This window comes from Lolium rigidum, chromosome 1 (genome assembly GCF_022539505.1).
Source record: "Lolium rigidum isolate FL_2022 chromosome 1, APGP_CSIRO_Lrig_0.1, whole genome shotgun sequence".
Taxonomy (NCBI): Eukaryota; Viridiplantae; Streptophyta; class Magnoliopsida; order Poales; family Poaceae; genus Lolium; species Lolium rigidum.
Window position 1 is genome coordinate 115,120,888 of NC_061508.1, and position 12,811 is coordinate 115,133,698.

Consider the following 12,811-nt stretch of genomic DNA (forward strand, 5'->3'; position numbering starts at 1 on the left):
TAAACAGAAACAGGAGCATGCTACAGCTACAAACTCATACCACCACAAACGCTACAGCCTCAAAATATAAAGTTACAACAATCAAGAGCCAACGATACTGGACTAAGGAATGGTCATGATACACTATGAGCTACCTACAGTAGAGCTGAGGATGCGCATTTTACACAGCAGAAAGTATGTACAAGTTAAGAGGGTCAAAACTCATCAGTTGCTCACCAAAACTGTGGCGGCGGCTGGTTAACATCTACTTCCTGGATAATAACTTGTCTAATCTGAAAGGAACTCCTCTAGCTCAGGATCATCTGGTCTGACCAACGCATCATCCTCCACTTCAGTGTCGACTATCTCCTCTTTCTCCACAGGAGCGTCATCTTCTTTCCCCACAGGAGCGTCATCTTCTTTCTCCATGGGAGCGTCATCTTCTTCCTCACCGGATCCTCCCAGCTCTTCACCGGTATTATCAGGAACTGTGGGCTCACTAGTGGCTTTGCCTCCCTCGGTACCATTAGTCAAGCCTTGCTGGCTTCGAGGGTTAGATTTGGTTAGTGTTTTGGGATCGGTCTTTTCACATATACACGTCGACGGGTTCTCATGGAATTCCCCCCTTCCTGGCCTGAGCTCTTTGGGCTCTCCCATAAACCCTTTCTGGAACATGTGCACTTTGGAGGAGAATGCATCCCAAGACATGTTTCCTCTAGTCAAGAATAAAGAATACAGCCTTTTAGCGTTTGGTCGGATCGTTCTCTTATGCCCAAGATATCTCCTGCAAAGGGCCCCAATAAATAGTCAGGATTAACATCAGACTGTACGACAGAAACGTGATGATAGCGGAGGATACAGCAGCAAAACAAAGTTTATACCTTCGCCCAGCCAAAATTTTGGCCATGTTCCCGTTGTTGTTAGTCACGAAAGCATCACTTCCATCGCAGACGATGAAATCCAATGCAGCCATGCGAGATGAGTATTTTGAGAATGGAGCCAGCTCGTCTTTGCTTGCTATTGTTTCCTTGGTATGGAGATTGGGGAAGAGGGCTTTCAGGGGTTCTAATGTCCTTGCCCCACCATATATATCTCCAGAGGCAACATAAATGTGAACATCGTTTGTGTAGCCCAGTGCCTTCAACATCAGCCCCACCTCTTCAGGGGTTAGTGGGCATCTACCGTGCCTTCTTTCTTTCTCTGGATTGCTAGCCTGAAATGCAAAAATAGCAGAGGTTGCATTCATAGTTTAATCGTCGGTTCATGACTTATTTAAGTGCCTAGCAATACATTATGATATCATACTTACATGCAAGGTTTTCCATCTCTTCCGTATCACACCAAGCTCTCTCTTCTCTTTCTCTCCACCGCCATAGTAGCACCCCGAAAAGGCAAGCATATCAGGTTCAAATCTGGCACCACAAAACAGTGTTAAGAGGGAAAGAAAAAACATTGACCCATTAAGAACTAAATAAAGAGTGTACATCATCTGAGGTAGCAATTTATAGCATTGATACAAGGACACTTCAGAAGTAGAAAGCTACTCCCTCCCGTCCATATTAAGTGTCGCTGATTAAGTACAACTTAATATGGATAAGAGGGAGTAGTAAACTTCAGACCAAAATCACATTCGCTAATGGAGCCATAGACGACAGTGGTTCACTAGCCCGAGCACCCAACTGTTCCTAGGAATCTAGTAGTCAAATATATGGAGGACCAAATAGGACCCTTTCCTCCTTATTAACAAGACCAACCGAACATTTGAAACAAAGATTGAACTTCATACAACAGCATAACACATGAGTCCCTCCTAGGTGCCACTTCGGAATCATGAGTATATGCTCACAGAAAGGCCGAGCCTATACAGATTTCTCTTTTCAGTTCTAACATCTTTCATTTATTACTTTGAATAGTGTTGGGCCAACACCAACTTATAAACATCCCTTCACTCCTTGTGCATCCTCCCAACTAGACTATGCTTAAGGTATTCCTGGTAACAAGACAGCATGTTCATAATACCAATGACAAAGTTGCTGAGAAGCTTGCATTATTGCTCATCCCTGCTAAGATTGAGGCAATCTGTATGCTTTAAACTAAATCTCACCTCATACCAACTATGTGTTTCACATACACAAAGAGTTGATAGCCTAATATGGCATATATCAGTAAGCTTTATCTCACTTTGCGGCAATGATAATTTGAATTGTGAGCACCTTAAATGAAGAGCAATAAAATGTGTGCTCCTCTCCCTCATTCGCTGTATTATCTTTTCACCCATTTCTTGTATTGGGTCAGTAAATCTCAACGCATGGTAGTTTACTCTGCATCTCAGCTTCTGCAGGTCAGAATCCAACCTGTTTGCTAGCCTATAATCAAATTTTGTTAGTCGAACAACCTGCATCAGGTGGAAGAAGAGATATAAGCTATCCTAGTATTTCAATCATAGAAGCCAAATCTCTCACATTCACAAAATAACTTTGAGCATGGGGAACTTAAAGAGTAAAAGTTATGGCTTCTGAAAATGCTGACAAAATGATGTTATATTTTTCTTTACCAGAAGTTCTTATCAATTTCCCAACAGAAGAACTAAGCATGGCCCTATAGTCTTTTGAAAGAACATGCAATCCAATACCATGCATATGAAATATCTCTATTTTCAGTTAATACAATCCAATGAGGGTGTAACAGGTTGATGCAAGTGATAAAATCACATTAAATAATGTATCTCAGTAACAAACATTGCTACACTGCAATGACTTACATGTTTCTTAAGAAGTGCAGGCAACACACGGTTCAAGTAACAACGCGGAGTGCACTTTCGGGGCACACGCATTCTATGAGGAGCCCGCACTTTACCTCCTATCTCTGGAAGCATTTTCACGATCCTCACATCCTTTGATAAAGATGAGATGAACCAGTCGGCATCAAAAATTTGAGCAAAGTCACTGCAGAGTGCAGAGAAATGGCATTAAGTACAGACAAAATGCATCCTAGTCTTTTTAAAAACATCAGCAGATTTGAGGGCTAGGGTGATAAGTGTCTGGTACTCGAAGAAACCTGGCATCTTTCCAGAAGGAAGTCTGGTCCAGTTTGGGAACAACAAGTGTCGCATTTAGAATACGTGCAGCAACAACAGCATCAATTATCTGAGAAGCAGTACAGAATACTTAGGCTAATGGATGATTATGAACATCATAATATGGAACCAAAAAACATATATAACTACTGCAGAGTTAGCTCTGAGACATAACGTGAAACTCCCAACCTTGCTCGTTTTCAGAGCAAAACTGTGAAGATCTCAAACTTCAAATATTCACCCCATCCTTAAGACACTACACAGGAGGTGTCTCGCTGTTCCCAGCATCAGCTTAGACTGCTCTAAGTTTTGACTGAAGACTAATAATGATATTATTAAGGATACAACCTCTTATTTATGTGTTGCGTGTATCAATCAGTTAGCTTATTTATACTGGCTCTGTTCTAATATTGAAACTGGTATCAGTTTATTCGCTTGATAATGTATCTTCAATTGATTATTTGATTTATAATCATGATATCCAAAACAAAGCAAACCTGCAAACATGTTTTAGGAGCAGATTCTCATAGATGAAATAATATATGACAAATTGCAGCTGTAACACTGGTCAAATAAGAGGGCATTAAGACTATACACATATAACTTGTTGATTTACATGTGTGTCCTACCCAGCTACATGCATCATGATATGTGAGCAGGAATAATGTGCCAGTTGCACATAACTTACCCCTGTTCTCTGTTGATTGAGGCCTCCACTCGTAACAATCATCAAATAACGGTCTGGGTGTGTTATAACACTTGAATCTGCACAGATTAAACAATAATTACTTCAGGCAAACAAAAAAAAATCCAGGACAACAAAGAAAAGGTTTGCATTCAACCTTTTCCAGAATACAATAGGCGTGCATTCTAAGATTGTAGAGCAAGTTTAACATCTGAAATACCGTATGTGGCTGCAGCAAATTTTAACCAATCCTAAATGGAAAAGAATATTGCGCACCAGGGAATTTGCTGCTGGAGTTGCTGCACCCGTAGAATTTGCTAGCAAGCTTTGAACCCCATTGGTCATCTGCTGCAGTCCAACCACCTCTCTGCAGCAAGGTTTGAGAAACTGTAACCAACTAAACAATACTGAAAATAGAGGTTCTATTTGAACAAACTATAGCAACAAAAAAGAAGACAAAACATGGTTTGCCAAAAGGGCAACAGGTCTACACTCAAAATAGTCAGCAGTGGAACAGAAAAACAAAATCTATTTCAAGTCACACCTCTAGAAACTCAAGAAGACAGGCTCAATGAACCCTGGAGCATGCAAATATAAGTCCTTCTGAAACAAAATAGAAACGGAGCTTAACTCAGTAGCTTACCATCAACTCTCTTTTTTGAAAAAAAAATCCAAATATATATATAAAAGGAACAAATTACACCACAAATATCCATGTGTGGGACAATTGTCCCCAAATAAAAGAAAAGCCCGTGCAGAACATAAAAAAATACAAGCAAGCCCTTGGAGCAAAACTTTGGAGAAGAAGGCCGCAGCAACCGATGAGTCGTCAAAGTAGACCTGAAGAGGGACCGTCGTTGGAGTCGCTGCAGTATCAAACCCGCCGCGTATGATGGGATCAAAGGGAATAAGGCATATCTACAAGGGCATCGCCCCGATCCACACACTGACCATCAGGTGCATGTTGCCAGCCGGAACTGGGAACCTTGCCCGCAGGAAGAAACATGGAGGGGCAACCAAGATGAAAGCACTAGATGCTTACCACCAACTAAATACTTAAACTTTAATAGCGGGACGTCACTAGTTTTGACAGTTCATCCTTTGTTAAGTCTGTCTATTCCGATGAAGAAATCAACTACTATGAGAAGGTAAAAGGGCATTATGATCAAGACTACGAAACATTTATGGAGAATTTCGTAACTAGCATGAAAGAGAAAGACCCATCTACTTGGAACAACGACTATCTTATGAATTGGGTGAAGGATAAGTCTGAAAGTACAGCATGCTTTCTGGAAACCTTGAGACGTCACATGGCCAAGCTGCAGGTGGAAGATACTTCACGCTGGGATAAGTTAAAAGTGCAAACACATAACAAAGATATCATAACAGAAGTGATACTAGAATAAATGACTCGGTAGACTGGGAATTTGTACTAATGCATCACATGTTGAGGTTGCAGGGTACATTGCAGTCAGGGGAATGAATTACGTTGTGGCAAACAGGTATCTTGTGATCTCGTACCTGTACCTGGCATGACACAACGTAATTCATTCCACGTACTTTGGAACCTCAACAGGTGATACATTAAATACAGCTTACTAGTCTATTGAGTTACTTATCCTAGTACTAATTCTTTTATGATATCCTTTTCCGTATAGTTGCTCCCTTAACTTATCCCAATGAGAAGTATCTTCCAAGGAAGCGTGTCTATGAGACATCTCTAGGTTTCGAGAGAGCATAATTTATTTCCAGACTTATCCTTCATCCAGTTCATTAGATAGTCCTTGTTCCAAGTAGATATGTCTTTCTTTTCCATACCAGTTACGAAATTCTCTACAATTGTTTTGTAGTCCTGATCATATTGCACCTTTATCTCCTCGGTGCAGTTGATTTCTTCGGCGAAATAGACAGGCTTGGTAAAGGCTGAACTGCCAAAATCAGTGACATCCGATGCTTACCACCAACTAATTTCGAAACTGAGCCTAGTTCACTTAGATCTAGCGCCCAAAGCAAACAATCAGAGAAACTGGTCGACTGTCGACAAGGATCGGGAGTAATGCGGCATACTCAAGTCAGTACTCCGCCAAACAGAACAAAATAGCCATGCAAGCAATTGATTCGGTTCTCTGAAGAATGGTCCTATCTGGTGAATACAAAGGCAAAATAGGGGAGAGGCACATACTTACCGGAACGCGGGAAATCTCGCGGCGAGCGGGTTCCAGTAGGCCGCCGCCGCCGCCGCCAGAGCTGTTCAGCTGCGCAAGCGCGCGGAGGCAGCACCCGTGAAACGACACGGGTTAGATCGAGAGATGTGGGGGAAAGGCGGAAGCAGATAGGGGTTCCAGTGGAGTACCGGAGCATGCGAGGAGCGGCGGCGGGAGGAAGCGAGGGCCGGGTGGTCGGAGAGCGGCGGCGGGGAGACGTAGAGCAGCGCGACGGCGGCGAGGAGGAAGAGCAGCAGGAGCGCCGCCGGCGGCAGGGCGGCGCGGCGCGGGCACGGGCACGGGTTATGGTTGTGGCCCCCGCGCCGCCGCGGCAGGACCATCTCGGGGCCGGCGGCTGGGGATTTTAGGGCAGGAGGAGAGCGCCGCGGCGGCGGCGGCGGCGGAGTTGTCGCGGGGACAGCGGCGACATGGGAGCCCTACGGATCAGTTGTGTGTTTGAACTTTCGAGACCGGTGTACTGAAAGCGTACGGCGATCGTCTTAAAACTGAATCACGTTTTAGGTCTTGTTTTCCGTCACTAGTGTCCTTAGGATCGAATTCAACGGCAAAGATAGATAATCATCGATGAACGGTGCCCACAATACTATTTTCGCCAAAAAAAAAAGTTCATTTTCTTCTACCGCTATCTTATTCTTTTGGCTTGACGTGGCAGGGTACACGTAGGGAGTGGCGACGACATGGAAGATGAGGTGGGGATCTAGGTTAGGGTTAGGGCTTCACAATAGGGGGTCATCGATGAGGGGGGGGGGGGGGGTCAAGAGATGACCTAATTCAACAAAAACATCATGTGAGACGGGTAGGAGAGGTGGGTGAAGTGGGGAGTAGATAGGGTCGGAGACAATTGTACATTATGACACGAAATATGGCCCACTCGCTAAAATTCAACGATGAAGAAATGTTAAGATGGTAAAATGGAAAACATCAAATCGCTAAGTAGAACTCCCTCAAATGGAGACATAGAGAATGAATGTTCTCTCTTTGGTCTTGGTGAGCAAACAACTCGAGGCATGGGATGTGGAAGTTCTACGAGAAGATCAAGCATGTTGACTAGTAAAATGGAGCAAGATGACGGAGGGAATCAATATGAGAAGGAGGAAGTGTTTAATGTTGGTTCTTTTGGTAAACCACCTTTTGGGGAACCACCCATTAGAGACAAGAGGGATGGCGATTGTACCTTATAGGAATTGGCAGTGGAGCGTGCGAGACGTAGAGGTGAATGGTGTAGATTGTGGAAGACGGTGTGATGCGTATCCATATTTGTGGTGGGTAAAAGAGGATGCCAACCGCTTGCTTATCAAACTTGAACAAGTACATCAATTTTCTTAACAGATTGGAGACTTAAAATTGTGGAGAAGTCATGTGTATTACTAGGTGGTGTATTTCCCAAGCAACATTACAAGTCCAAACATATGCTTCCTTTTTTTCTACCAACAACTAGCTGGATTTAGCGTGCGGTGTGGTTAGATACTAGAAGGATGCTCTATTAAAGTACATTAAAGAACTTTTATAAGTGAATAAAAATAAAAATAAAAATGAGCACTGTTTATGCGACAGCAAAAGCATGTAGTAGGTTTAATATAGGTAGTTATTCTGTGCAGATAGACTTTCATAAATGACTCTTAGTGAAGAAAAGAAGATGTAGGTAGATAGATAGAGTGCCTGCATTTGAAAGAGTTGTACTCGTCAATATTCCTAGCAGAATATAGATTCTCCTACTCTAAAATGGGGTTGAGGAAATTTGTCTGTGATCAGTAATATAACACAAAACACCATCCAATGCATATCAATTTGTGAACACAAATATTTGCCAGAAGCTAGTAGATGGTTCCTTCCTGGTTCCATACCCAAAGCATGCAATCCTTCCTAAGTGGTAGGTTGTTCATGCGCAAAGTAGGTTACGGAAACAGAAACTTACCAAGTTCGTGATCCTAACATGTACCTTCAGACATCCATGCCCTGAAATGAGGAGCCACACATTTGACTCGGACAAGCTTATGCACATCATATTTAAGTATCTACCAACTTAACTCAGCCAAAAATAATAATCTCGAGACCCAATATATTGTAAAATACACAAATGGCACAGAAACAAAAAAAAATATGATTTGATATTGTAAATCCCAACAATACTACGAACTTCAGTTCAGTACTTCAATTACACTACATCACAGAATTATAAGAATTCGAGAAGCAGTAATTAACACTACCGATCAGACATTCACAGTTTCCCCATGAACCAAAATTGAAGAACTAATTACTACCACATTGGAAGATACAAGCAAGCAGTTGAAACCTCAGCTGCGTTATATTATTTTCAATTGTGGCTAGATTACAATTTTCTTTCTCAGCCGCAGCTGACCTAAACCATCCTGGACTTCAGCCACAATGATTACTGAAATATTATTGGCTTGCTACAGTACCAGGGTTACCACAACCGGATAATAGCCCCTCATAGCCAAACACAGAATGGCAAGGGCGGAGAGCTCTACAACACCAATTATATCCACAACACACAAGTCTGCTTGAGAGAGAAAGGAGCAATTTATTAGAACAAGAAAATAGCATAGGTAATCTTAAGGACAATTATACTGAGAGCAAAGAGAAGAATTTCACACACATACACATAAAGTGGAGAAAATAGACCAACAAGCTTCATTTTCTCTGCAAGTAGGGCTTGATAGATTCTAAAACAACCTGACCATCAGAGGATTTCTCAACATTCAGACCCAATGTAACATTAGAAAGCACAAATCAAACGTTTACAATAAACAATAAAGGCTGCAGGTACTCACCCTTCCATCATAAGACAAAGAAGCAAACAAGGATGGGTCATGAGAGCTCCATGCAATTCCTACAGTTTAAATTAGCTCTAAGATTCTTTGCCAAAATTATAATTTACATAGAAGTAGGGAGATTCAACGGTACCGTATATGCTATCTTCATAGTCAGTATATGAGTTCAGTAATGGTTCTTCTTGACTATTGGGCGAACCAGATGGGCTGCAAAAACAAGATTAGGGGGCATCAAAATTATAAGTTCAAACAAAGTAATCAAACGAGAAAAGTTGTAAGTAATAGAAACCTTTCCAGTCCAGATTCATCAGTTCCAACTTTAGCCAACCATAAATTGACAGCTGAATCCGTTCCAGCACTCTACGGAAGTGTCAATAATCAGTACAAGTAAAATAAATATATTACTACAGAAACACTTACAAGTGCACATGTGAGAGAGAGAGAGAGACCAGAATCAGCTCATCATACTCAGGATTGTGCCGAGCAGCCCATGTCCTGTAGAAATCATTACGTCAAGGTCAATTAGCTTGATGTTGCCGGACTGAAGAATAACAAAAGCAAAATAGCAACCACAAAATTTTAGTTGGTGACTCGACAACATCATCCCATATAAGTGGTAAGCGCTAAACCGCTAGATCGAACAAAAAAGTAAGAATAATGTTGAGATGGGATGAACTACACTCATTTGAAGGATGTCAAGCATCAAGCAGCACACATTTGCATCACATTATAGAAATAAACGATGATTTACAGTACTTTATCAACTAAATTGGCGATGACAGGATTTTCGTTTGAGTTTACTACAAGATACATCGACATACCAATGTGAATGTCCAGGGAGATCCTTCAGAGGATGCTTAAGCATTCTGAGATCCCACAAGCGAATTCCGAATTCGTCTTCTGCGGTTGCCTGCAACGCGTAATTGATCACGGGAAGCATTAATACATGAAAGGTGAATAAAATAAATTAGCAACAACTCTCAGGCTATCACTGTTACTCTGACATGGATACTAGTGCCAGAATCATCAAGATTTTACAAAAATAATATTTGAGGTTTAACTAGACTAAATTATTCTAAGAGATACAAATTCCAAATTTTATGCCAAGCACAATCAACACAAAGCATTTGGTAGAACAAAGTAATACGTAGTGGAAAATCCAGATTAAATGTTAACTATGCTACTTACTACTAGTGTAAGAAAAAACGAAACTCCACAAAGTTAAAAGGTAATAAGAAAAATAAAAGAGACATATAATATGCCTTCTCAAGATCACTACACAAAGGCGGCTGATAAACCTGTTCTTCTGGTAGAAGAAATCGACCTATATTTTATCTGAAGAAGTGTACCAAACTCACAATTATGTTTTGCTTCTTGGGGTTATAATCCACATCTCGAATATGTGCATGTTCAATTGCATTTGATCTCCTGAGAATGATGAGTTCACACATAAAGATGTAAGCACAACATATCAAAACCTACATACAAGTATAAGCTCAGATAGTCGAATGTGGTTAAATTTGTCAAAGTACTGACTTCATGGAACGGAGATCCCAGAAGTGAAGTGACGAATCAGTTATAGCAGCAATTGAGTTGTGATTGTGTGGATCCCAAGCTCCACCACGTAAATTGGGAAGCATGTCAGCAGATCCCTGTGATACCACCTGCAACTTCGGAACTCAAATTAGGACCATGATGTACTTAAACTGATGCTGGTAGCAATATTGTTTTTTCAGTTATAAAAAAATGATATTAAGCCCATGCTCATAAAGGATGAAAAGAACAGATGGACACACCTTGGCTGATTTATTAGATGGGTCTATGTTCCAGAGAAAAATATTTCTCTCATCGATGCTAATTATCTTATCATGCTTCCCCAGTGGCCACCACAGAACACTGCAAAAATAAACTAGCTAATGAAGATTATACGCATGATAAGATCTATTCTACTACAGGCCGTCCAGGATATATCCATATATACAAAGCTAACACATATTATATACATAACATAAGAAAACTTATAAGAACATGGCAGAGATTAAAACAATTAAACGTAGCTCAGAATAATTGCATAGTAAAAAAACATCTATTATGTGCTCTGAAACAAGTGAGGTACGTGTTCTGCCAAAGTCGATATATATTCAGTGTACCCGCCTCAGTAAAACCCTCTCATATCAATACATGCTATATTACCATTACCATGGCCATAGTCACAGAGCTTTACGGTCTGTCGTTTTTTGTCACTCACCAAATGAGCATCCCCAATTAGTACTTTGCAAACAAAGCACCACTTGGCACAGCCACATTAAACAGCAAATACATTCTACAACAGAGTTCTGGTTACATCTAGTCTAAAATTTAACAAGCACAAATACATCCTGTACCGGCATAAGATTTAATAGCTCCAGAGCAAGCACAAGACTTCAAAAGGCAAACAAGATTGTACCATCTTATCTTGGCCGTGTGCTCATCGAGCTTGAAGAGTTCCTCAAGCTGAGGCGAGTTTGACTGCCCGTACAGCTCCGGGATCTTCCAAACGGACGCGCCATAACCCTCGCCTTCCATTCACATTGTAACACATGGAGACGCTTCAGAATTGTGTATCGAAATGCTCAATGCATCAAAAAAATAAGCAGGGGAATTTGGGAAAGGCTGGAGCTTTTTCTACCAGAGGTGTAGACCGTGGAGAAGAGCCTGTGGTCGAAGGGGCAGGACTTGAGGTCCCAGATCTCGTTGGGGTGGTAGAACAGCCCGTCGCACACGAGCTCGTTCTCCCCCGGCAGCAGCCGGATCAGGTGCACCTACTTGGACATCAAGAATCGGAGATCCAATCACACACCATTCTCTAGACAACCATAAGAGTAGACCACAGCTCGAATTGCCCGCCAGTGGGCGGAAACCCAGACGCACCTCGTTCTCCTCCTTGAGGCTGAGGGTTCCGGCGAGGAAGGTGGTGGACCCGGCGTCCGCGCGCACGTCGGCGATGCAACGCGCCTGGGGAAGGGGGAAAGAGGAAGAAGATGAGGTGACTCGGGAGAAGGGCGCCACGGGGGGTAATCTGGAAGCTTCGAGAAGGTGGTGGTGCTTGCCTGGTACTTGAGGCCGCCATAGACGATGCCGGTGGATCCGCCCTGCATTCTTGCTCCCGCCGGCGAGACGGTCGGAGATGCGAACGGAGATCGCTGAATGGAGTCACGGCGGGTAAGTCGCCTTCCACAGTCCTTAACGAGATTGAAGTCCGCTTTGCCAGATCGGAAACGTAGTTCAGGTTCCTTCCACTGATGCATACTGGTACGGGACACGTATTCCAAACATGGACAGAACTTCATTTCCTGGCCGTAAGAAGGAATCAGAAAAAAACAATGATTTGGCGTGCACACTCCCGAAACTAATAAACCATACCACGTGCATATACAAAATTGTAGAAAAAAAATATGTTTTCTTTTTAACCAGGTGGCGTGGTCTGGCAAATATGTTACATAATTAAAATGGTATCCGGCAAAGACATAACTAGACGGTGTGTTTCAGCAGACACCGAAAAATAACGGTGTCATGTGGAAAATTTTCCCTATCTTTTATAGGCACGGCAAACCATCTCTACCAATTAATGATATTGGTAAAAAAATTATGTTGTTAATGGAAGACATGTGGTATAATGAAGAAATAGCATTCTCTTATTTATTTTTCAAGAGATGATCACTTAGCCAAGAGAAGACAACCTCCTCTTTCGTCAACCTCTCTCCTCCAACTACAAAAGATCCGATGTGGCACCTCTAAGGAAAGACTGACATCACCTTATTGTGTGTGCCCTTATTTGCGAAATAATACAACTATATCACACCAATGCGGCTACACTCTCTACTAAACCAAGAGACGTGATGTGTTGTTTTTGTTGCATGGGATTGGGTGGCTTGGAGATATGTGTGGACAACGAGCTTTTCGACTCACCTGGTTCGTCTTTGAAAAATGTGGATGTTGATCTAGGTGCTAGGTTAAGGCGGTAGCCCCAAATTTGGCATGATGTTCAAGGTCTGAGGGTGGTCCATTGCTGGTT

General features: G+C 42.1%; 2 protein-coding genes across 2 annotated transcripts; both read right to left on the bottom strand.

Moving 5' to 3' along the window:
- LOC124650428 (O-fucosyltransferase 6-like) lies at positions 1-6,022 on the bottom strand (the record flags this gene model as incomplete). Its single annotated transcript, XM_047189960.1, has 9 exons — positions 1-763; positions 861-1,192; positions 1,289-1,391; positions 2,193-2,374; positions 2,741-2,924; positions 3,037-3,125; positions 3,744-3,820; positions 4,017-4,107; positions 5,927-6,022. Coding segments are annotated over 9 exons (1,650 nt in total), but the record flags the coding sequence as incomplete, so codon positions are not given.
- Positions 6,023-8,079: 2,057 nt separating this feature from the next.
- Positions 8,080-11,962, bottom strand: LOC124680444 (WD repeat-containing protein DWA2-like). Its single transcript, XM_047215505.1, has 14 exons — positions 11,847-11,962; positions 11,668-11,751; positions 11,426-11,558; positions 11,204-11,315; positions 10,554-10,653; positions 10,294-10,421; positions 10,116-10,185; positions 9,579-9,667; positions 9,207-9,252; positions 9,047-9,117; positions 8,891-8,964; positions 8,758-8,816; positions 8,587-8,659; positions 8,080-8,483 (listed from the first exon to the last, which is right to left on the bottom strand). Exons 1-13 carry the CDS (start codon positions 11,892-11,894, stop codon positions 8,618-8,620), a joined length of 1,056 nt encoding a protein of 351 aa, XP_047071461.1. The 5' UTR covers positions 11,895-11,962; the 3' UTR covers positions 8,080-8,483; positions 8,587-8,617.
- Positions 11,963-12,811: the final 849 nt, after the last annotated feature.